The sequence below is a fragment of the Amblyomma americanum genome, chromosome 8 (genome assembly GCF_052857255.1).
Source record: "Amblyomma americanum isolate KBUSLIRL-KWMA chromosome 8, ASM5285725v1, whole genome shotgun sequence".
In the NCBI taxonomy this organism is placed as follows: Eukaryota; Metazoa; Arthropoda; class Arachnida; order Ixodida; family Ixodidae; genus Amblyomma; species Amblyomma americanum.
This window is the reverse complement of record NC_135504.1, coordinates 164,107,200-164,132,454: the sequence shown is the minus strand read 5'-3', so window position 1 is coordinate 164,132,454 and position 25,255 is coordinate 164,107,200. Positions and strand designations below refer to the sequence as shown.

Genomic DNA, 25,255 nt, shown 5'->3' with positions numbered 1-25,255 from the left:
CGACTAGCGCGCCTGCGTCGACAGTATGCTGCGCTGGTAACTCTAGACATCTCGAAAGCATATGACAGTGTCGAACATGGGCCTCTGATGTACAGACTACGTGCTCTGGGCTTGCCAAGTTATTTTGTGGAATGGGTGTCAGCTTTCCTGGCTGACAGAGAATTTTATTGTTGTCAACGCGGAGTTTCTACAAAGAAATTTCATCAATCTAGAGGTGTGCCTCAAGGTGCAGTTCTCTCCCCTGTTCTATTCAACCTCTTATTCAGTTCGATTCCGACTTCCCCTGACGTGACTACGTACGTGTATGCAGACGATATAGCTTTCTTTGCTGCTGCGAGTGATTTACATTCTGTGTATACGGTTTTACAGTCATATTTAAATTCCCTTGACCGATGGTTATCTGAATTACACTTAAGTCTTAATGTAAACAAGTGCGCTTTGTTACCTTTTCCGGTTACTCAACAGGTACACATTTCATTGTCTTATCGTCATCATGTCATTCCTCAGGTATGTTCCCTAAAGTATCTCGGGGTAACTTATGACTCCTCTCTCTCTTGGCGGTCACATATAGATTAGGTTGCTGCGAAAGGCATTCGGGCGGTAGGCCTTCTGCGAAGGATGAGTAGCCCTCGCTGCGGTATGCGCAGACATGCTCTTCTCCTGATTTACAAAATGTATATCCGGCCAATCTTGGAATTCGGTTGCGTTTTGTTTTCTGGAGCAGCTGCATACAAACTGCGCCCACTTCTGCTCCTAGAGCGAGAAGCTCTGCGCCTGTGTTTGGGTCTCCCTAAATACGTGGCAAACAATGTTTTGTATCTGGAAGCGCGGGTGCCGTCTCTTACTGCAAGGTTTCGCCTTTAGACAGTACAAACGTTTTTAAAGTTTTGCGACTCGGAGCAGCATGCATCCGAGTTGATCTTCCTAGGGCAGCGAGCGGAGTTCTTGGGTGTCGGATGGTCTCACCTTCAAACTCCCCAAATCTGTTTCGTGATGACATTTATCCACGTAATGCAAAATTACTGCCTTTCTCATGGTTAAATGGTATGTTGCAGGATTATTTGTCGACCTTCAGCTCACATGTTGCAATTGCGACTGATGGCTCGGTGTGTGCAGAAAAGGCAGGTGTAGGTATTTACTCCCAGTCCCTTGACTGGTCTTTTTCTTTCCGTCTCCAAGATTTCACTCCTATCTATCTGGCTGAGTTTCTAGCAGTGGTTCTCGCTCTGCGCAAGGTACCAATTTCTTTATCAGCAGTCATAATAATTACGGACTCGTTATCTTTAAGCACTTCCCTCTCGGCGTCCACTAAATCGCAGCTCTTTCGGATTCTAAAATTCCTGATCCCTCCACACATCACATCAATTCGATTTCTTTGGGTTCCTGGGCACAGGGGTCTTCTATTAAATGAATCAGCTGATGCTTTAGCGAAGGCAGCCCTGAGTGGACCGATTGTTGACCCGCTTCCAACAACTGCTTACATCACGGCGGCACGCTTTCGACGGTACACTGTAATGAACGAATTGGGCGCATCAGTGCTTACTTCCTTGGACGACTTCCAGCACCTACTGTTCCCATGGAGAAGCTCAGTCTGGCGATCGCGCAATCTTGAAGTTTCCTTCACGAGGCTTCGTTGCCGAGTGCCGCAACTAAACTTTTACCTATACAGGCCTGGCCTGGCGATCTCCCCATTGTGTCCGTATTGTGCGGAGCCGGAAACAATAGAGCACTTTCTTCTTTTTTGCCGTCGCTACTCATCGATTAGGAGGCGACTATTAGAAGTTCCAATACAGAATCTCAGTTTGCGCCTGTCTTCTGCGGTTGTTCTGTCTCTTGGCGCTTCTATGCTTGGCCATACCAATGGGAATGTTTGCTCTGCCGTTCAAAATTATCTACTAGAATCAAAACGTCTACCTTCATGAGCTTTCGTCCTGCCCATCCCATTATCAGCTTCTGTATTTCGGTTTTTACAACCTCTTATAGTAATCCCTACCCCTTCTTTGCCTAAATTTTAGTTTGTATGACCCCCCTAACCTCCTGCAACCACCTCGGCTACGAAAACTGTGCGATCCAAATTTTGGTAGGTCATCCCATGCTTGCCACATGCAACTGGTCATTTAAATAGTCACCGCATGGTTATGGCCAATCCCCCTTGTCGGTATGTGCCATTGTGTGAGGTCAACAACAACAACAACAACAAATGTCTTGGTTTATTTCTGTCCCTGCTAAGACCTGTGACCGTGTAATCGTGCGCCTGGTTTTATGAACCAAATTTCTAGCAGGCATGGTAAGGAATTGACACTCAGTGTTTGAGTAAGGCGTAGACGTACAAGGAAAAAAATCATGGGCGGTTTCGCTTGGGGTTAACCATGAATTATCGTATGCTAGCACCGTTAGTCCTGTTTCACATGGTTTATCTTGACTTTCTATGCTGTTGCTTGGCCTGATCATGCTTACTTTAGTTACTATGTCATATGATGTAAGTTTGCGTGTTACTTCATCATTTTCGACTTGTACTGCCGTAGAGTTGGTCATTCTGTATATTAACAGTACCTGGGAGTCCTGATTCCGCTGCTGACGCAGAGGTGCAGCGGTTAAGCTACGCGCCACTGCCCTGCAATGGCAGGTGCTGCCATCCGTGGGCTGTGAGACCTATGTTGTTCCTGAGGACTCTCGCGACTAATCATTAAATTGAACTGCCACGGTGGGCAGTTTGCTCACAATCCGATGGGCAGTTTGTGATGACGCCACGACGTCATGTGACCAAGGTGGCCTACGTGCTAGAAGCAGGCTTCGGACAGACAGACAACCACTTTTCGGCGGATTGGAAGCGCTAGAGCACTAAAATGGCAACCACAGGAATCGTTCACTCCAGACTCAGGGAGTTAGTGATTACTATTATTCAGCCCAAATGCTGTATTTTAGCGAGCAGTTTGATTTTCAGGTAGCCTCAATAATGTTTCACTGCAGCGGAAAGCCGTAACCGCACTGGGGAAAGACACTAAACAAATAAAAAATTTTAAAGCAGGGGGAGCGGGATCCGAACTCGCGGCAGCACTAAAAAATCAGTTCCGCTGGCCGCTACTTCAGACCACTACGCTGTCACCACAATATTTTCTTAAGCATGACATTTATAAGATTCAAAATATATTCTATTTACATCATCTAAATTATTTACAAAGCTTTTAAAATATGCCACGAAACGCATCGCAAAACGACAGCAACAGAGCAGTAGACGCAAGGTATAGGCTGGTCACAGCCCCACGAAGGATTGCCACTCCGGTTTTAAGTCGGTCTATTCATACATTTCTCCAATTTGAACAATCAGTTGTGAGAAATCCTAACAACCTGCCTGTACGAACTGCCAAGCTCTCGTGCTGTGCTTGCAATGTCATCTTCGTCACGTAGCTGCATTCACGAGAAGTTGCTGTTGAAAGTGCCAGTCTCTCGCGCTGCAGATTGAAAGCGTGGTCATCATCATCTTCCATCCGTGCGCGTGGAAGCATCATCAGACGAGCATGTAGCAAGCCGCACAAAATGGCGGAAGATTAGAAGCAGTGAAATTCAAAACACTCAGTGCAATCACAATCTGGTAACGGTAATTAGGCAACCGAAAAAATTTCCTTGTTCTGAGTCTATTCTGTACGTGCTTAGCACTTACTGTAATTATCATGGTAAACACTACTGATTGTAACAAATTAGAACTGTAGCGCAACCAAGACGAACACAAGAAAGGGGCACACAGGACTAGCACTAAACTTCATCTAAGTTTATTCACTGGCAGCGCAGCAAATATAAGGAAAAACCAGAGCACGTGCTGATACCAGTTCACACACACCACTATCAACGGAACCATTCAAGATATGCCATCTCCGATTTGTATAGATTCACAAGACGTATCGCTAACACAATATACACCTCTCTTCCTTATATGAAATGTCTCCAGTAGTTCCCTTGCCCTTGTATCTTTGCTTTTACCTAAAATCTTTATCTCATGAAACCGTGGTTGACACTTTTTTCAAGACTGGCAACTAGCCTGCGGCAAATGTTCTGCCGCTCGAGGGCACTCAAAACACTCAGCGCAGTGCTGAGGAAGATGTGCACCACTTAGGTCTTTCAATGAGCACGCGTGCTCATCTGCCCTTTCACTGATGCTCCGCCCTGTTTGGCCCACATAGAGCAGGAGGTTGTGCGCTAAAACAGACGTTCACAGGAAAAAGGAGATTGTCACATATATTAAGGAGCCTAAATTAAATTTTAAAGGAAAAAGGTGTGAAGAAGACAACGTGAATTAACCCAAGAATAAAGAAGAGGAAGAAGAAGCATTCGGCGAGGTGGAGGGAGACGATTGGTGGAGAAGCATTCGGTGAGGTGGAGAGAGATGATTGGTGGAGAAGAGAAGAAGACGAAGACAAGGCTTACGTGGACTAACACCGAGGCTATAAAAGGGCGAGTGAGAGCGAGGCACGGGGGGGAACAGCAGAGAAGCGGAGGCTCCGGCGGGTCAGGGCCACCTTGGCTGGAAGAGAGTGACGCCGGCTACTGCTCCGGTGGGCTCGCGTTCTACGACTCCGTATCGTGGACTTCCTGCCGTGCCTGAGCCCGTTCCGGGGAGTCGACAGAGGACGCTACCACCTGCTACGGCCAGGGGTGTCTCCAGTGGTGTTGCCACCCATCCGGGTGGTGCCCCCAAAGCCAACAACACCGGCATCACCTCCACGGGCACTTGGACCTGGAGCTTGTACGACGCAGCCAGCAACACCAGCCTAAGCGCGTCGAACGCAGCCAGCGACGCCAGCTCAAGCACGGCGAACGCCGCCTCAACGCCGCCTACTGGATCCATAACGCCGCAGCCACACCGAACCAACCGTGAGCACGAACGCCGACCGCTAATAGTAGAACACTAGTAGTAGACGCTAGTAGCAGTGTGTCCGGGTCGTGTGTATTTATAGTCTTTGTGCTTTGTGTTAGTTTTGTTAGTTTTGTGTTCTAGTATGTGTTCCACGTAGGGTGTGTTAAATGTGCGTGTGTGTGGGTACACCCGTCTCCTAGTCCATTCTTTCAGTCCTAGTGTTCTCCGGAGAGATCCGTGACAAAGATAAGTGGCGAGCCTGTGCCCGGATACATTTCCTTTTTTGCTTTGTCTCGGATCTTTCCGATCTCTCGACGGCAGAAAGGATGGATTTGGCAAGAACGTTAGAGCTGGCGCTCAAGCTAGGGTTAAGCAAGGAAGAGGCGATGCATCTCTATGAGGAGGAGGGAAAGAGGCAGAGAGAGGAAAGGGCGCAAGCACGCGCAGACGCTCATGAAGCATAACGCGAGGCGAAAAGAGCTCGTGAGGCAGAAGAGCGCGAGGCGAAAAGAGCTCGCGAGGCAGAGAGAAGAGCTCGCGAGGCGGAAGAGCGAGAAGAGAAAAGAGCTCGCGAGGCAGAAGAACAGGAGAAAAGAAGGATAGAACGGGAGGAGTTTATTTTGTGGAAACAGGCACATGTCGCGGGAGGATATGAGGAGATCACGGACAATGATCAGCGTTCCTTAGCGGGTACAGAATCTCCTAGACCAGCCAGAGTTTGTCCAAGGAAGCTGATGGCTCCTTTCGATGTCAAAAGAGATGATCTGGACGCATATCTGCAACGATTCAAGCGGATAGCTTTGGGGCAAGGCTGGGAGTGCTGTGAATGGGCCACGGCATTGAGCATGTGTTTAGTCGGAGAGGCGCTGAATGTGTTTGGAAGGATGCCCGCTGCTGATTCCATGGACTACGAGGAAGTCAAAAAGGCACTCCTCCAAAGATTCAGGCTTACGGCAGACGGTTTTCGTGAGAGATTTTGAACCGTGAAACCTGAGGATTCGGAAACCGCGAAGCAGTTTTCCTGCAGGCTGATTAACTATTTTGATAGGTGGCTTAATATGTCGAACACAGGAAAGAGTTTTGAAGGTACGCATGACAAGTTGGTCACAGAGCAATTTTTAGCGTGTTGCAGTTCAAAGCTGGCGCTATTCCTGAAGGAAAGAAAGTTGTGTTCGTTGGAAGAGTTCGCCGACACTGCTGACCAATTCCTCGAGGCTCAAGGGTTAAGGAATTTGAGTAAGGCGAAAGAGGAAAGCCAAAAGACCCTAGAGACAGATGCGGCAAAACCAAGAGCATATGGCGGTGCATCTAAGGCGCCAGTAAGGTGTTTTCTCTGCGGCAAGGTGGGACACCGTGCAGCTGACTGTCGGACTAGTAGCGCTGCCCAAAAAACATAAATTGTGTGTCAAGGTTGTAAGAGGAAGGGTCGTACTCTGGATGAGTGCCGATACAGAACGCAGGACCGAGCTGCATGCGTTGTCGACTCAAAGGTAGAACTTGTCACGCCACCCGAAGTTCCACAGCTGAAAGGAGAGCAAACGCCGCTGGAAAATGAGGCAGTGAGTGGGACACCCAAGTCGAAAGCAGCAATGCCGGTGGTGGTTGGGCAAATAGGGGACAGTTCTATATTGGCGCTTAGAGACAGCGGAGCTAACACAGTCTTGGCTCGTAGAAGCCTGGTGAAGGACGAGGATCTTACAGGGGAAGCGTCGGCCGTCACTCTGGTAGACAGCACAGTAAGGTACCTTCCTGAAGCTAGGATTCTAGTGTCCACGCCATATTATACTGGGCAGATAGTGACAAAATGCGTAGACCAACCCATCTACGATCTCATCTTGGGGAACATTACGGGTGCAAGAGGTGTCGAAGACCCCGATCCCGAGTGGAGGATGCTCGACGGTGAAGAACATCCAAAGGAGGAAAGGCCTGCGAAAGCTCAGACGGATGCAGTCAGTTTCTCGTCGGCAGTGGAGACGAGAGCTCAAGCGACAGCCCGAGCAACGCAGCGTCCGCTCTCCACTCCTGTTACGATGTGCTTGAGCGTAACACCGGGCGAAATTGCAATTAGGCAAAAAGAAGACCCGAGCCTAAAGACCTGCTTCGAAAGAGTCGGGGAAAAAGTGAAAAGAAAGAAGAGAAAAAATGGTGTCTAGGATCACCGAGGAGTTCTTTTGGCCGGGTGTTCAGAGAGAAGCGCATCAGAAACTCTTACTACATAGACCTACCTTCCCGCATGACAGCAGCATCTAGTAAACCACCCCGATGCAGCAATTCGTGAACTTCTTTGCATGTTTGACGCGGCAACCACTCTTGTCTTTGCTCGCAATGCACGCGCAGAGCTGTGTCAGCTTGTGTGGGGCCGAGAAAGCAACCGGCACGCCATGTTTGTTAGCCACTTTTTTCAAGTGGTGGGCTACCTTCAGCACATATGGCACTACCTCCGGTTTGACAGCCGTTTCTCTGCTGACACATTGGCTGCTGCAACTTGATGGTTTTCATCTTCTGTAAGAGGGCTTCAGCAACCGCTGTGATGACTGTGCCTGGGAACCCTGCCGACAGTAATCTGTCTACCTGCTTGTCATAGCTCCCTTGCATAGTATGACAGCACGATTTCATGAGAGACAATTCAAGGCAAAGCTTGGCAATGGCGCGTTTCACAGTTTTCGACTGAGCCGAAGCATACGGTAGTAGCTCCTTCTGTGCTCGCGGTGCATATTGCCAGCATGCGTGACATTCACCCACAGAGATGTTTATGTCTAAAAACTGTAAATAACCTCGCACAGCCCATTCATGCATGAACCTCAGTCCCCCTCCCATTTCTGTAAAGGTATTTAACACTGTGCTCACAGCGTCTGTGCAAGTCAACTCATTCTGTTTTTTAAAAACTACCAGGAAATCGTCAACATACCTAAAAACTTTCAGAACCCCTTTCCCCATTAAACTTACATCAAGGGCGCGGTCAATAGACGTTAGAAAAATGTTAGTAAGTACAGGCGCTATGCAGGATCCAATGCAGATCCCTTGTCTTTGGCGTTAAAATTTGTTGCCGTAAGAGACAAACGTCACACTGAGGTAAAATTCAAGTATCCTCATAAAATTATCAATTGAAACCCCTAAGGAAATCTGAAATTGAACAGCATCGCTCTCTTCTATAGCTATTCTTACAGCTGCAAACAACTCACTGTGGGGCACAGAATAAAATAAATCTTCTACATCGACAGAAAACACATAGCCAATGGAAGCATTTCCTTCTAGAAAACTAATAACATCTTTTGAACTCTTAGTATGAAAAGGATCAAATACAGGAAGATGACTGAGGTGCTTTTGCAGGTATCTGCTTAGATTAAGCTGCCAAGTGTCCGTCTCGCTAACGACAGATCTAAAAAAGGCACTGACGGTTTATGCGTTTTCGCAGTAAAAAAACACTGTAAGTGATGCTTTTTACTGTTCATGATGCTAGGAGCAGCAATGGCGCAGAGGCAGAGCGTCCGTCTCGGGTGCAAGAGGACCGGGGCTCAAATCCTGGTGCCGCGCAATTCTCCACCGGGTTTAAAAAAAAAACAAGCGTGTCGATGGAATTGCGTAACCAGGCCTGGGGTGCGGCCTGATCTCGGTGACCAATACCGACAGCGCACTCCCTCGCCAGAACAGGACTTGGCCACCCTGGTGTAGTACTTGGCCACAACCTTTTATGAACAAACTAATTAACCCTCGGCCCTCAGTCCCCAGCGGCTGCGGAGCAACTGACCACGGCAGCAGTCAGACCTGTGACGCAGCAGAGGGTGCTAAGAGTTTCTGGCTCCGGACAGGCCGCCATTGGAATCTGAACCTAGCAACGTTTAACGGTAGAACTTTATCTAGTGAGGCTAGCCTAGTAGTGCTGTTGGAGGAATTAGCGGGAATTAAATGGGATGTCATAGGGCTTAGCGAAGTGAGGAGGACAGGTGAGGCGTATACAGCACTAAAGGATGGACACAAACTGTGCTATTGCGGATTAGCGGATAGACGAGAACTAGGTGTGGGATTCCTTATTAATCAGGATATAGCTGGCAACGTAGAGGAGCTCCATAGCACTAACGAGAGGGTAGCAGCTGTCATCCAAAAATTGTATTTCCTGAACGAGAAGGTGCCGTTGCACATGCGCTTTAGGGTGTGATCCATTGTACATGTTGCCTATATCTTGAATGTGTCTGTCTGGAATAAAACCAGTTGATGTCTAGCGTTCGTGGTGTCCGTCTTTCTTTCTTTTGTCCTTGTCTTTAGCGCTAGTTACCATGTGCATTGAACCTAAAGATCACCAACTAGCCCAGTTGTCCGCTTTAAAAGCTATAGTAATTAAGCTGAATAGGAGGTACAAGCTGAAAGTGGTGCAGGCCTACGCGTCCACATCCAGCCATGATGACCAGACCGCTGAAAGTTTCTACGAGTACGTAGAATCGGCAATGAATAAAGTAAAATAACAGTGCATTGTACTGATGGACGACTTCAAAGCGAAGGTGGGAAAGAAGCAGGCTGACGACCACGCGTTAGGTGACTATGGCATAGGTTCTAGAAATAGCAGGGGAGATCTATTAGTCGAATTTTCAGATAGAAATAATTTACGGATCATGAATACCTTCTTCCGCAAATGCGAAAACAGGAAGTGGACCTGGAAGAGTCCGAATGGTGAGGCTAAAAATGAAATCGACTTCATACTATGCACTAAACCTGGCATCGTTCAGGATGTGGCCGTCCTCGGAAAGGTGCGTTGTAGCGACCACAGAATGGTAAGGTCTCGAATTAGCTTAGACTTGAAGAGGGAATGGAAGAAGCTAGTGAAGAGGAAGTCCATTAATGAGTTAGCCGTAAGGGGGAAAGTACAGGCGTCTAGGATAGCACTGCAAAACAGATATTCGGCTTTAACTGAGGAAGACGATCTTGATGTTCATACAATGAACGACAATCTCACAGCCATCACTACGAGGTGCGCAGTAGAAGTAGGCGGTAGGAGAGTTCGACAGGATACCGGAAAGCTATCTCAGGTGACGAAAGATCTGATTAAGAAGCGCCAAAGCATGAGGGCATCTAACCCTACCGACAGATTAGAACTGACAGAGTTATCAAAGTTAATAAATAAGCGCAAGGTAGTCGACATAACAAAGTTTAATATGGAGAGAATCGAGCATGCTCTAAAGAATGGAGGTATCCTAAAAGCGGTGAAGAGGAAACTAGGCATAGGTAAAAACCAGATGTATGCATTAAGAGACAAGCAGGGCAATGTCATTAGCAATATGGATAAGATAGTTAACGTAGCCGAAGAGCTCTACACAGACCTGTACAGTAGTCAATGTAATCAGAGCGTTAATGAGAAAGACAGTAGTGCACAGCAATGCGTCATCCCGACAGCAATGAAAGATGAAGCAAAGAAAGCCTTAGGAGCAATGGAAAGGGGAAAAGCAGCTGGGGAGGATCAGGTAACAACAGATCTGTTGAAGGATGGAGAGGACATCGTGCTAGAAAAACTAGTCACCCTGTATACGCAATGCCTTATGACCTCGACTGTACCAGAAGCTTGGAAGAATGCAAACGTTATCTTAATTCACAAGAAGGGAGACGCCAAGGACTTGAAAAATTACAGACCGATCAGCTTACTATCCGTTGCCTACAAAGTATTTACTAAGGTAATCGCTAATAGAGTCAGGGAAACCTTAGACTTTAATCAACCAAATGATCAGGCAGGCTTTCGTAAAGGATATTCCACAATAGATCATATTCACACTATCAATCAGGTGACAGAGAAATGTGCAGAATATAACCAATCCATATATATAGCCTTCATTGATTACGAGAAAGCATTCCACTCAGTGGAATCCTCAGCAGTCATAAAGGCATTGCGTAATCAGGGTGTAAAAGAGCCTTATGTCAAAATACTGAAAAATATATATAGCAACTGCACATCTACCATAGTCCTCCATAAACTCGGCAATAAAATTGCAATAAGAAAGGGCGTCAGGCAAGAAGACACGATCTCGCCGATGCTATTCACCGCCTGTTTACACGAGGCATTCCGAGCCATGAATTGGGAGCAGTTGGGAATAAGAATAAATGGAGAATACCTAAATAATCTCCATACGATAGCAAGGCGGGCGAGTTGGTGATACATATTTGAAAATGTACCGCGCGGAAAACAGGGACTTCAAGGGTAGAAACCACAGGACAAGTGCTGACTAATCGCGCTGAAATAATTTGCGATTCGCTGATGACATTGCCTTGCTGAGTCACTCAGGAGGTGAACTGCAAATCATGATCAATGAGTTAGACAGGCAGAGCAGAACGATGGGTCTAAAAATGAACATGCAGAAAACCAAAATAATGTTCAACAGCCCAGCAAGGGAACAACAGTTCACAATTGGCAGCGAGAGCCTGGAAGTTGTGACGGAATACGTCTACTTGAGGCAGGTAGTGACAGCTGATCCGGATCATGAGAGGGAGATAACTAGAAGGATAAGAATGGGGTGGAGCGCATATGGCAAGTTCTCGCAGCTCACGAGTGGCAGTTTACCAATTTTCCTCGAGAGAAAAGTGTACAACAGCTGTATCTTGCCGGTACTCACCTACGGGGCAGAAACGTGGAGGCTAACGAAAAGAGTTCAGCTTAAGTTAAGGGCAACGCAGCAAGCCATGGAAAGAAAAATGATAGGTGTAACGTTAAAAGACCAGAAGTAGGCAGAGTGAGTGAGAGAACAAACGCGGGTTAATGACATCCTAGTCGAAATCAAGAGGAAGAAATAGGCTTGGGCAGGGTATGCGATGCGAAGGCAAAATAACCACTGGTCAACAGATTGGATTCCAAGAGAAAGTAAGCGTAGCAGGGGGCGGCAGAAGGTTAGGTGGGCAGATGAGATTAAGAAGTTAGCAGGCAAAGGGTGGATGCAGCTGGCAAAGGACAGGGTTAATTGGAGAGACATGGTAGAGGCCTTTGCCCTGCAGTGGGCGTAGTCAGGCTGATGATGATGAAGACGATGATGCTACTCGCTAGCCTGTCCAATTTCAAGTCCTTGCCCATTTGGACTGCCTTGCCTTTCACTCTCGTGGCACTGGCTTTCATAGGAACAAAGTTTTTGGCAATAGCTTCACCGGCTCTGAGACCAAACTCTTCCTTGGTGAATACCACAAATCCGCCCTCCTTGTCGGCTTGGAGAAGCTGGAGGTTGTTTCCCCTGAAGTAGGACACTACTTTCGTCATGGTATGCTTGTTAGCCCTTCTGCCAATGTTGCACGTAGATCTTGTTAACGCATCCACTCCATCCAGTAGGCAACTTGCTTTGTTTTCTTCACAAGTCTTTCCCACTATACGCCTATTCAAGGCCAAAAACTCGTGCGCTTCAACATGCGCCTCATGGCTAAACTTCGGTTCTTTGCTGAAAATTTGGTTTACTTCACTAGGAAATTCAACTTCCCCCACAATAGTCACCAGTCCCTTTACCTGCGTCTTGCTCTTCGTCACAGCGGTCCGTGTCACTTGGTTGAGTGTGTGGGCCCACTAAAACTCCGTCATTCTTCCAATTAGGCGGCGAATTGCTTGGAGCTTCGTCTCTGCTAGCCATCTCGGATCCATGTTGTAGCATATTGTGCGCACGTGGTCTTCGCACCTTCTAATCTGTCGCCACAGCTGATGTTTCAAAAACATGCACAACCGCTTCAGAAGACCTACCGGAGGCTGCAAGTAACCAAAAAGTGCACTCACTCTGTGCAGGTCTTCTAACTCAGTGCAGGTCTTCTGAAGCGGTTGTGCAGGTTTTTGAAAGATCAGCTGTGGCGACAGATTAGAAGGTGCGAAGACCATGTGCGCACGCTATGCTACAACATGGGTCCGAGATGGCTAGCAGAGATGAAGCTCCAAGCAATTCGCCGCCTAATTGGAAGAATGACGGAGTTTTAGTGGGCCCACACACTCAACCAAGTGACGCGGACCGCTGTGACGAAGAGCAAGACGCAGGTAAAGAGACCGGTGACTATTGTGTGGGAAGTTGAACTTCCGAGTGAAGTAAACCAAATTTTGAGCAAAGAACCGAAGTTTAGCCATGAGGCGCATGTTGAACCGCACGAGTTTTTGGATTGAATAGGCGTATAGCAGGAAAGACTTGTGAAGAAAACAAAGCAAGTTGCCTACTGGATGGAGTGGATGCGTTAACAAGATCTACGTGCAAAAGTGGCAGAAGGCCTAACAAGCATACCATGACGAAAGTAGTGTCCTACTTCAGGGGAAACAACCTACAGCTTCTCCAAGCCGACAAGGAGGGCGGATTTGTGGTGTTCACCGAGGAAGACTTTGGTCTCAGAGCCGGTGAAGCTATTGTCAAAAACTTTTTTCCTATGAAAGCCAGTGCCACGAGAGCGAAAGGCAAGGCAGCCCAAATGTGCAAGAACTTGAAATTGGACAGACTAGCGACTAGCATCACAAAAAGTAAAAAGAATGCGCCAACAGTGTTTCTTTACTGCGAAAACGCATAAACCGTCAGTGCCGTTTAGATCTGTCGTTAGCGAGACGGACACTTGGCAGCTTAATCTAAGCAGATACCTGCAAAAGCACCTCAGTCATCTTCCTGTATTTGATCCTTTTCATACTAAGAGTTCAAAAGATGTTATTAGTTTTCTAGAAGGAAATGCTTCCATTGGCTATGTGTTTTCTGTCGATGTAGAAGATTTATTTTATTCAGTGCACCACAATGAGTTGTTTGCAGCTGTAAGAGTAGCTATAGAAGAGAGCGATGCTGTTCAATTTCAGAACTCCTCAGGGGTTTCAATAGATAATTTATAAGTTTTAAAAATTTCGAAAGCGCTGTTACGGGGGACATCAAGAGAAAGAAAACGAAGGACAAGCACTTTTCTTTCTCTTGGTGTCCCCCGTAGCAGCGCTTTCGAAAGTTTTAAAATGATGTACCAACTCGCTCAACTGTCCGTGTTACTATAATTTATGAGGATGCTTGAATTTTACCTCAGTGTGACATTTGTCTCTTACCGCAACAAATTTTATCGCCAAAGACAAGGGATCTGCATTGGATCCTGCGTAGCGCCTGAACTTACTAACATTTTTCTAACGTCTACTGACCGCACCCTTGATGTGTAAGTTTAATGGGGAAGGGGGTTCTGAAAGTTTTTAGGTATGTTGACGATTTCCTGGTAGTTTTTAAAAAACAGAATGAGTTGACTTGCACAGACGCTGTGAGCACAGTGTTAAATACCTTTACAGAAATGGGAGGGGGACTGAGGTTCATGCATGAATGGGCTGTGCGAGGTTATTTACAGTTTTTAGACATAAACATCTCTGTGGGTGAATGTCACGCATGCTGGCAATATGCACCGCGAGCACAGAAGGAGCTACTACCGTATGCTTCGGCTCAGTCGAAAACTGTGAAACGCGCCATTGCCAAGCTTTGCCTTGAATTGTCTCTCATAAAATCGTGCTGTCATACTATGCAAGGGAGCTATGACAAGCAGGTAGACAGATTACTGTCGGCAGGGTTCCCAGGCACAGTCATCACAGCGGTTGCTGAAGCCCTCTTACAGAAGATGAAAACCATCAAGTTGCAGCAGCCAATGTGTCAGCAGAGAAACGGCTGTCAAACCGGAGGTAGTGCCATATGTGCTGAAGGTAGCCCACCACTTGAAAAAAGTGGCTAACAAACATGGCGTGCCGGTTGCTTTCTCGGCCCCACACAAGCTGACACAGCTCTGCGCGTGCATTGCGAGCAAAGACAAGAGTGGTTGCCGCGTCAAACATGCAAAGAAGTTCACGAATTGCTGCATCGGGGTGGTTTACCAGATGCCGCTGTCATGCGGGAAGGTAGGTCTATGTGGGCCAAACAGGGCGGTGCATCAATGAAAGGGCACGTGAGCACGCGTGCTAACTGAAAAGACCTAAGCGGTGCACATCTTCCTCAGCACTGCGCTGAGTGTCTTGAGTGCCCTCGAGCGGCAGAGCATTTGGCGCAGGCTAGTTGCCAGTCCTGCAAAAAGTGTAAACCACGGTTTCATGAAATAAAGATTTTAGGTAAAAGCAAAGATGCTAGGGCAAGGGAACTACTGGAGGCATTTCATATAAGGAAGAGAGGTGTATACTCTCTTAGCGATACGTCTGTGAATCTATACAAATCGGAGATGGCATATCTTGAACGGTTGCGCTGATAGTGATGTGTGTGAACTGGTATCTGCACGTGCTCTGGTTTTTCCTTATATTTGCTGCGCTGCCAGTGAATAAAGTTAGCTAGTCCTGTGTGCCCCTTTCTTGCGTTCGTCTTGGTTGCGCTACAGCTCTAATTTGTTACAACATGCACCATCTAGCCCAACAACCTGTAATGTCCCGTCAGGGACCCTTGAGGTTCAAATAAATAAAACAAAATAAATAAAAACAAAAAGTTCTTCTAAACATTACTGATTGTTTTCTAAATACTCTTGGCGTACATTAGTTTTTGTACACAGACACAACAACGCGCTGACAGATTTTAGCCGTCCATTTTAGCACAGTGGGCATGGCAGCAGCAAACGAGGCATCATGCTAAGCACTCCTTTCTGAAATGAACGGCGGCGCAAACAAGGACAATAACAAGAAAGAAAGAGACACCAAATGCGCACACTACCAACTGTTTATTGCGTGGAAAGGTGGCATATTTAAACTTTCAGCTCAAGCATGTGACATCGCATTATTGCTCCGAGCGCAACACGTGGAGAAAAATCATCAACATCAGGAAAACGAACAATAAAATTTAACCCCTGCATAAAAAAGTAACAGATTCTGATATAAGCAATTAAAAAACTAAAAGAAGGGGTCAATCTCATAGAAAAAGCAGTGTCACACGATCATAGCAATAGCAGAGTCATACATGAGAAGCAAAAGCAGTCAGACAGTAAAAACCAATAACAAATAACAATCGTAGCAAAAGCAGAGTCAAAGAAAGGAAGCAAAAGCAGTCAGACACCGAAAAAACAACAAACACTAAAAAGATAAACCCAATAAAAAAATAAACAGACGGCCACTAGAAAAGGAGAGCTGAAATGTCCCACTGAGCATGATGTCACAAAAAACCATCAAGAAATGAAACTTCATTTTTATGGAGGGATATCAAAGATTCGCTAACACAACTGCTTCCCTTCTTTTTAATCATAAAAGCCTCAAGAATTTCACGTGCCACCAGATCGCGACTCCTTCCGAGAATCCTTATTCCATAAGCCTTGGCTCGCACTTGCATTCTTTACAATGAGGAGGCAAATTCGACCCGCCTTTGTTTTCTAGCGTTTCTCATGCTCCCGCGCCCTGTCGTTAATGCAGCGTCCCGTCTGGATTATAGACCCTTCCACACGGCAGTGGGATTTCATATACCACTCCAACGGCACAGGATACGAAATTCTTGCCGTGCCTCTTTTCGCACAGAGCTTTCTTTTTCTGGCTAATCCGGGAGCATAACCCGCTCAGCTTTTTCGGCGCGGAGAAAACGACAGGAACGTCGCACCGGCCAGCAACCTTCTTCAAACTGCGCGCCACTCGGTGTATATAGGGGACCACTTGTGGTCTTCTTGATCATGGCTTAGCAAGGGATTTTTTCTTCTTGCCTTTCATTTTTTGAAGGAGGGTCTCTGCTACGCTGCAAACGACAGAACACGGGAAGCCAGCCATTTGAAGCCTTTCGATCTGATGGTTGAAGCTAGCTTCAGCCATATAAGCACAAGACTTAAGCAATGCAGCCTGGAGGCAAAGTGAAGCGATAGCCCTTTTAACTGTCTTTGAGTGCGCTGATACGTACGGAAGCAGTTCCTTTTTTGCTCGGGGGGAATACATCCAACACACTCGCCCATCTGAAAACTTGATATTAATATCTAAAAACTTCAGGCTGTTGTTGTCTGGTAGTTCATGAGTAAAATCCAGCCCTTTTCCTTGTTGTCTAAAAACGGATAGGACTCTTTCCACTGTGCTGGGGAGCGTCAATGCAGAGTTAATACTTTTTAGTATCACCAAGAAGTCGTCCACGTATCTAAAAATTCGCAGGACTGGGCCACTGTCAAAGGAAGAAGCTAAAGTACGGTCAGTAGTTGATAAAAATATATTACACAACGCAGGGGTAACACAGGAACCGATGAAAATGCCTCTTCTCTGCAAGTACATTTCTGTTTCAAAGCAAACAAACGTAGACCTAAAGTAAAATTCAAGTAGTGATAAAAAACTGTCCACACTTAGTCCAGCTGAGTACTGAAATGCAATGGCCCCATTAGATTCAATACACTCCCGTACGGATTTGAACAGGTCACTGTGCGGGACTGAATAGAATAAATCTTCCACATCCGCTCACTAACAATGGTTCTGAAAGGCATGTCTTCCTTATGGGTTTTCACGGTAAAAAATACATCATGGGACCCTTTCTTGCAATTGCTGATTTCCTTGGCCAGCCTGGAGAGCTGTAGGTCATCACAAAGCGAGATGGTTTTCGTTTTCATAATGGCTTTCGTTTGGCTTTCGTTTTCGAGATGGCTTTCGTTTTCATGGCTTTCGAGCATAACCCACTCAGCTTTTTAGGCGCAGAGAAAACGACAGGAACGTCGAACCAGCCAGCAGCCTTCTTCAAGCTGTGCGCCACTCGGTGTATATAGGGGACCCCTTGTGGTCTCCTCGATCTCGGCTTAGAATCGGGTTTTTTCTTTTTGCCTTCAATTTTTTTTTTGAAGGAAGGTCTCTGCTATGGACAAAGAAGGCGGTTTTGCGGTGGTTCCGGTTGGACTATTCAAAGAAAAGGCGACGCAGGCCATATTAAAGAACTTTGTTCAGGTGAAGAAGAGTGCTTGTAGTGTGAAAACGAAAGCCATCTCGCTTTGTGATGACCTTCAGCTCTCCAGCATGGCCAAGGAAATCAGCAATTGCAAGAAAGGGTCCCTTGATGTATTGTTTACCGTGAATACCTATAAGCAAGACCTCCCTTTCAGAACCATTGCTAGTGAGCCGGACTCTTGGCAACAAAAGGTGAGCAAGTTTCTTCTGAAGCATTTGGAAGGACTGGAAGTGGATGATCCCTTCACCACCAAGAATTCTACAGAGGCGACTGCTTTTTTAAAAGACCAGTCTTCTATTCGATACTTGTTTTCTGTGGATGTGGAAGATTTATTCTATTCAGTCCCGCACAGTGACCTGTTCAAATCCGTACGGGAGTGTATTGAATCTAATGGGGCCATTGCATTTCAGTACTCAGCTGGACTAAGTGTGGACAATTTTTTATCACTACTTGAATTTTACTTTAGGTTTACGTTTGTTTGCTTTGAAACAGAAATGTACTTGCAGAGAAGAGGCATTTTCATCGGTTCCTGTGTTACCCCTGCGCTGTGTAATATATTTTTATCAACTATTGACCGTGCTTTAGCTTCTTCCTTTGACAGTGGCCCAGTCCTGCGAATTTTTAGATACATGGACGACTTCTTGGTGATACTAAAAAGTACTAACTTTGCACTGACGCTCCCCAGCACAGTAGAAAAAATCTTATCCGTTTTTAGACAACAAGGAAAAGGGCTGACTTTTACTCATGAAGTACCAGACAACAACAGCCTGCAGTTTTAGATATTAATATCAAATTTTAGAAGGGCGAGTGTGTTGGATGTATTCCCCCCCGAGCAAAAAAGGAACTGCTTCCGTACGGATCAGTGCACTCCAAGACAGATAAAAAGGCTATCGCTTCACTTTGCCTCGAGTCTGCATTGCATAAGTCCTGTGCTCACATGGCTGAAGCTAGCTTCAACCATCAGATCGAAAGGCTTCAAATGGCTGGCTTCCCGTGTTCTGTCGCTTGCAGCGTAGCAGAGACCCTCCTTCAAAAAATGAAAGGCAAGAAGAAAAAATCCCTTGCTAAGCCATGATCAAGAAGACCACAAGTGGTCCCCTATATACACCGAGTGGCGCGCAGTTTGAAGAAGGTTGCTGGCCGGTGCGACGTTCCTGTCGTTTTCTCCGCGCCCAAAAAGCTGAGCGGGTTATGCTTGCGGATGAGCCAGAAAAAGAAAGCTCTGTGCGAAAAGAGGCACGGCAAGAATTTCGTATCCTGTGCTGTCGGAGTGGTGTATCAAATCCCACTGACGTGTGGAAGGGTCTATACAGGCCAGACGGGACGCTGCATTAACGACAGGGCACGGTAGCATGAGAAATCGCTAGAAAATGGAGGCGGGTCGAGTTTGCCACCTCATTGTATAGAAAGCAAAAGTATGCCAAAGTAGAAGACTGGGCGAGTTGGTATGTACTCATACTGAAAAACAGCGCACACAATACAGGGACGAAAAAAAAGAAAAGACAACACGCAGCACTCGTGTTGTCGTTTCTTTTTTTTCGTCCCTGTATTGTGTCCGCTGTTTTTCAGTAAAAGAATGCAAGTGTGAGCCAAGGCTTAACGGAATAAGGATTCTGGGCAGGAGTCCCAACCTGGTGGCACGTGAAATTCTTGAGGCTTTCATGATTAAAAAGAAGGGAAGCACTTGTGTTTGCCACTCTTCGATATCCCTCTGTAGAAATGAAGTTTCATTTCTTGATGGTTTTTTGTGACATCATGCTCAGTGCGACTTTTTAGCTCTCCTTTTCAAGCGGCCGTCTATCTTTTTATTGGGTTTATCCTTTTAGTGTTTGTTGTTTTTTCGGTGTCTGACTGCTTCTGCTTCTTTTGTTTGACTCTGCTTTCGCTACGATTGTTATTTGTTATTGGTTTTTACTGTCTGACTGCTTTTGCTTCCCATGTATGACTCTGCTATTGCTACGATCGTGTGACACTGCTTTTGCTAAGAGATTGCCCCCTCCTTTTCGTTTTTTAATTCCTTTTATCAGAGTCTGTTACTTTTTTATGCAGGAATTAAATTTTATTGTTCGTTTTCCTGATGTTGATGATTTTTTTCCCCGTGTTGGGTTCAGAGCGATAATGTGATGTCACATGCTTGAGCTGAACGTTTAAATATGTGCAATAAGCAGTTGGTAGTGTGCGCATGTGGTGTCTCTTTCTTTCTTGTTGGTGTCCTTGTTTGCACCGCCATTCATTTCATCATGCTGTTATTCTCAATCCTTTCTGTTTTGCTATCCAGATTAGTGATTTCAAATCGGCACATTGCTGCAGGAGTGACGATCGCTTTCTAGTGCTAACGCCCTGCCCACTGTGTGTTCAGCGTTCCCTGTCTTGCGTGATTGCATTGTCAAAATATCTGTCGTCTTGTGGAAGTGCTGAAACAAATTCTGGCCCAACTGAAAAACAAATGCTATCCGAATTGCGAGAAGGCCAGATCAAGATTAATTCAACAGCGGAGGGCCTGCCGGCGTCTCAAAACATAACTAAGAATAACTTTCCGGTTTAACTGAGCGAATTGATGGTATTAAGAAACAGTTATCGGGCCTAAATGCCTTAGCCATGAAGGTAAAGGACATGGAATCGGCAATATCGGAACTTCAGGAGCAGCTTAGTACAGTTAGGAATCAGACAGACGATTTTAAAACAAAGGCAGGAGAAATAACCTCATCATTTACGGAATAAGACAGTTTAGCAAGGAGACTAGTGAGGAACTGGGAAAGGAAGTCATTGATGGTGTTTTTTTCTGCAACAAGGTTTAACAATGAGTGGTGTAGAAAGATGCCACAGGGTACGTAAAAAGGAAATAAATAAGGTGCAACCAGTCGTTTTGAAACTCCTAGACTTCTGTGAAAAAATTTTAATATTACAACCATGCTATTAACTCAAAAACACCAAAATCAGCTCAACATACAAACACCAAAAAAGCTAAAACTCATCAGCTGAGGACTTTCTAAACGAGTTAGGGAAATACGAAAACAACAGTGGAAAAAGCTCTGAAGAACAGAGGAAAGAGGGTGCCAAGCTTTAAACCTAATCTATGATAAGCTAAGCTCTAATAGCGTACTGTATATATGATTGGGATGAAACAAGAGCTCTTTGCTTTAGGCTTAGAAAGTAAACAAACTGACTCAGACCCTGAAAATAATAAATGTTAATTGCAGAAGTGTCAAACAAGACAACTGAGTTGGAGGCTCTTCTGCTTTTGCATGACCCTGAAATAGCGGTTTTGACAGGAGCATGGCTTAACAGTGTTTGACAGTGAGTTCGTTATCACTGGCTACAGTCCGTACCGAAAGGATCGTGATGGTAGAGGTGGAGATGTCAACATTTGGTTTAAACCATCCCTGCGAATTTTACCAATGACTGATATACCCAATGTAGGGTGCATTTTTTGCACAATGCACTATGAAAACGTTAGATATATTATTGGAGCAATGTACAGGCCCTCCAACTCTACCGTTGCCGTATTATAGGAACTGAAACAATATTTGTGCACGAATGTTAAACCAGATAATCGTATTATAGTGCAGGATATTTTAATTTGCCTGAAATAGACTGGTCACATTTTTCTGTTAAAAAGCATGACCCCCAAGGTGAAGCTATGTTGGACATTGCTTTTTCCCTCGACTTATTGCAAACTGTAGATGAAAATACCACATTTCAGGGTAATTCTCAATCAATGCTTGACCTATTTTTGTTAGCGGGTGAATTACAGCCAAAACAAATAGCCAGATAGTAGGTAGAATATCGGACCACAAAGCTGTGCTGCTCACTACTGCAGACACTGCTCTAGATAAGAAGCCTAAACATTCATCCTATTGAAGCTTTTCTCGAAGGCATTTGATCGCGTACCTCACAACCATCTGCTTGCGAAACTTTCGTTCCTGGGAATTCCTGCTAATCTGATATGCTGGCTCGAACATTTTCTAAAAGGACGCTCGCAGTTCACATCCGCCAATAACATCCAGTCACCCTTAACAGATGTAACATCTGGTGTCCCTCAAGGGGCCGGGTTATCACCATTACTCTTCTTAATATACATCAACGACCTGCCCTCTAATATTCAATGCAAATTGCGACTCTTTGCGGACGATTGTGTCATCTATAATGCAATAAGTAACCCAACCGATAACCTCACTTTGCAACTGGACCTTGACGTTATTGCATCATGGTGTGAAAAGTGGCAGATGCCTTTAAATCTTACTAAGTGCAAATCGTTGTCCTTCACTCACAAACACACTTTGACGAATCACACTTACAGTATTTCATCAGTCCCTATAACCGTTGCAAAATCTTACAAATATCTAGGTGTACATCTCACATCAACACTTTCTTGGGTCACCCACATTAGAACCATTTGCTCCGACACTTCACGCACACTTGGCTACCTGAGAAGGAATCTGAAATCTGCATCCCCTAACATAAAACAACTCGCGTATGAAACATTTGTGCGGCCAAAATTAGAGTATGCATCATCCATCTGGCACCCATGGCAATCGTATCTCACCATCGAATTGGAATCAATTCAAAATCGTGCAGCTCGGTTCATCACTTCATGTTACTCAAGAGAAGCCAGTGTCACCGCCCTCAAGCAGTCCCTCCGTCTCTCAACACTGGAATCACGCCGCGTCGTTTCCCGCCTATGCTTACTTCATACATTTTATCATAACACAAGATCACGGCACGCTCTATTAACCGCCCCACTACGAACGTCCTCCCGGCTTAGTCACGGTAACCCGATAGCACGCATCAGCGGCCACACGTCAGCTTACAACAACTCATTTTTCCCCAACGCAATAGCACTATGGAATTCACTGCCTAACGACATCGCTGCATGCACTGATCACAAAACATTCCGCGAGAAAATAAAAATTCACCTCACATAAATCTTGATCACTTCTGCGCTCTTTTGTAGCGAGTATTGCTTGACTTATCTTTGTTAAATGATGTATCACTTGCTGGAAAACCCTGATATGACTACAACCCCTTTTATGTTTGTTTGTATGTTCGTTCTTTTTATTGTTATGCATGTTCCCATCATCGCCGTTGGAAACCAATATGCCCCCCCTTATGTAATGCCTTCGGGCCTTTAAGGGATCAATAAATGAAATGAAATGAAATGAAATATATTATAAGTACCTCGGACTCTTGATCACTAATGACTTGACTTGGACTAAGCACACTGACTACATAATGGCTAATGTTAATCGCAAGTTGTTCTTTCTGAGGAGAGCATTGAGACTTTCGGCTCCTTCTGTCCGACTGCTCGCATACAAAGATGTAATTCTGCAGATACTAGACTCTGCATGCGTTATTTGAGACACTTTCACTAAAACTTACACTAATAAGATAGAAATGGCACAACGAAAAGCAGCTCGCTTCATTTATAAACATTGGATGTGCATCAGTGACAGAACTCTTAACTAAAGCAGACTTGCCCCCATTAATGCAAAGAAACCCTGTGTAACGACTAAAATTCTTCCAATTTATTAACGGCCACTATAAGACAGATCTCACGAGAATAGTTTCTTTTTCATCTCGTTAGGCCACTAGGCAAAGACATAGCCGCACAGTAACGCCATTTACCACGCGTAATAACCGTTTTATATATTTTTTCTTTTCACAAACAGTAATTGAACGGAATCTCCTAACCAATGACCATGTTTCAAAATCAAAGTCGACATTTCTTTCCAGTATTGTTTAAAAATCTGTTGTGTGTGCTTATTTTCCAAAATTTTCAAGCTACGTTATTCTACTTTGGTCTTGTGTTCATTGCCTGTGTTATTACATTGTGTTTTCTAAACTGTATGCCACCCTTCTAAAATTCCCAGTGGGGATTGCAGTATAAGCAAAATAAATATAGATAACAATGAAATGTTATAAGTGCAGGGCACATGTATGCATGCAGTGCGTGCCAGAAATAAAGCCAGAGTGATATATCAGGGCCCAACTCGTAACTGTCTCCGTTTTGTCTCACGAATTAGCTCAGACAGCTCACACACACGTACCCGCACACACACAACAGCATAAGCGTCTGGCCTCTCGTTCAGCAGCCTTGAGGGCTTGTCGTGTATGTTTATCACTCAGTAATATTGCCAGAAGTTGCAGGCTCGAAAATATAACTCGAATCTTAAAATGACTGTTTGTGAGGGTGAAGGTGAGGGAGGGCCGACGGACGATGTGCGGGTGAGGGCGAGGAAGGGCCAGCAAATTTTTCGAGGTGAGGGTGAGGGCGAGAGAGGACCAGACAACTTTTAAAAATGAGGGCGAGGGTGAGGGAGGGCCATGGATTCAAAAGTGAGGGTGAGGGAGGTAAAGTAAAAATGAGGGCATTTGCCCACCTCTGGTCCTGGCGCACCACCGGTGTTAAGTGAATGCGTGGACAAAGCACTCTTTGAGTTCTTCGAGCCGGAAAGAATGGCAGGACGTTTTAAATCCACATGCACTGCAATTTGTTTTTGTTTTTTTCTAACGGGAAAATGTCCGCTGCCATCTTCAATTTCGGTGCTGTTCCGGGATAGCCACCCCCCCTTCCCCGCCCCCACTTTGCCAGTAATACTGACTGCAGGGGTGGGCCGCTTGCTCGGAATTTTACGGTATAAAAAGATATCAACAGCAAACAGGATAAATGCGGTTCACAGTCTCAAGGAGCATCATAACGCATACACAAGAGAAGAACGACATGGGAGGTCAGGTGAGCAGCCCCAATGTAAGCAATGTGCCGTAAAATGTGATGCAAGAAAGGAGGGACGCATTTATCTGCTCCCACAGGCAGTAGAATAGGGGCACAAAGGCAGCCTTTTAATACTTACGCTGATGCATGCTGTCTCGTTAAAGTAAGACATGATGTTGGGCTAGTCGGTTCACAGTGAATGTCAAAAAACTGCGAAGACGACGGGATAAGAAGAGGCCCAAGAGGCGCTTTGTGTGTGCGTCGTTGTACATCTTCTTGCACCATCGTCTTCATGCAGTTTTTTGGCATTCACTGTCTCGTTACTTCCCCATGCTTTGCTGACAGCAGTCGGATCAGTTTCCTCCTTTTTCATGTGCCTAATAATACTTCCTGAAAAAAATGTTGAAGAAATTGCATTACAGTCAATCTGGCTGCATTTAAAATATTGCGTCAAGCACAACAAACTGGAAGGCCACACTGCAAAGAGCTTTACGTATCATGCTGCAGTGGTTCTGCTGGCTTCTCGCTAAGCCATGCCCATCAGGTGCAGCAGTTTGTGGCAGAACTAGACATAAAGGGGGAAAAGGGAAGGTGTCACCCACTTGGCCTCGAACTTGAGGGCCTGCTCCCGGTAGAAGGCCGCCTCCTCCTGGGGGCTCTTGAAGGACGGCTCCGTGTCCCCTTCCATTGCGGTGTGATGGCCTCACACCACCGTCATGCTCCCCTGCAGCAGAGACCCACACACATCCACTGAGGCAAACAACGGAAGTAGCCCTGTGGGGCACGAAACAAGGTCGCCTGACACAAGCTGCTGGAAGGCACCTCAGGTGTTGAGATAAACAAATTCTGCGGGCACTTAAGTCAGCTTAGTTGGAGGAATGCGAAAGCACATGT

At 45.7% G+C, this 25,255-nt stretch overlaps 1 protein-coding gene across 8 annotated transcripts in view; it reads right to left on the bottom strand.

Annotated features, from left to right (window-relative positions):
- The window catches only part of LOC144102143 (nuclear distribution protein nudE-like 1), a 168,548-nt gene that overhangs the window by 126,264 nt on the left and 17,029 nt on the right, over window positions 1-25,255 (bottom strand). For 4 of the 8 annotated variants that reach the window (XM_077635456.1, XM_077635457.1, XM_077635458.1 and 1 more), the window contains exons 1-2: window positions 24,964-25,085; window positions 24,501-24,751 (exon numbers count right to left, since the gene is read on the bottom strand). In XM_077635456.1, the coding sequence (XP_077491582.1) occupies window positions 24,501-24,670 (170 nt within the window). In that variant the 5' untranslated portion in view covers window positions 24,671-24,751; window positions 24,964-25,085. Of the gene's footprint in view, window positions 1-24,500; window positions 24,752-24,963; window positions 25,086-25,255 lie in introns of those variants that run through there. The other 4 variants (XM_077635463.1, XM_077635460.1, XM_077635462.1 and 1 more) reach the window with 1 other exon arrangement.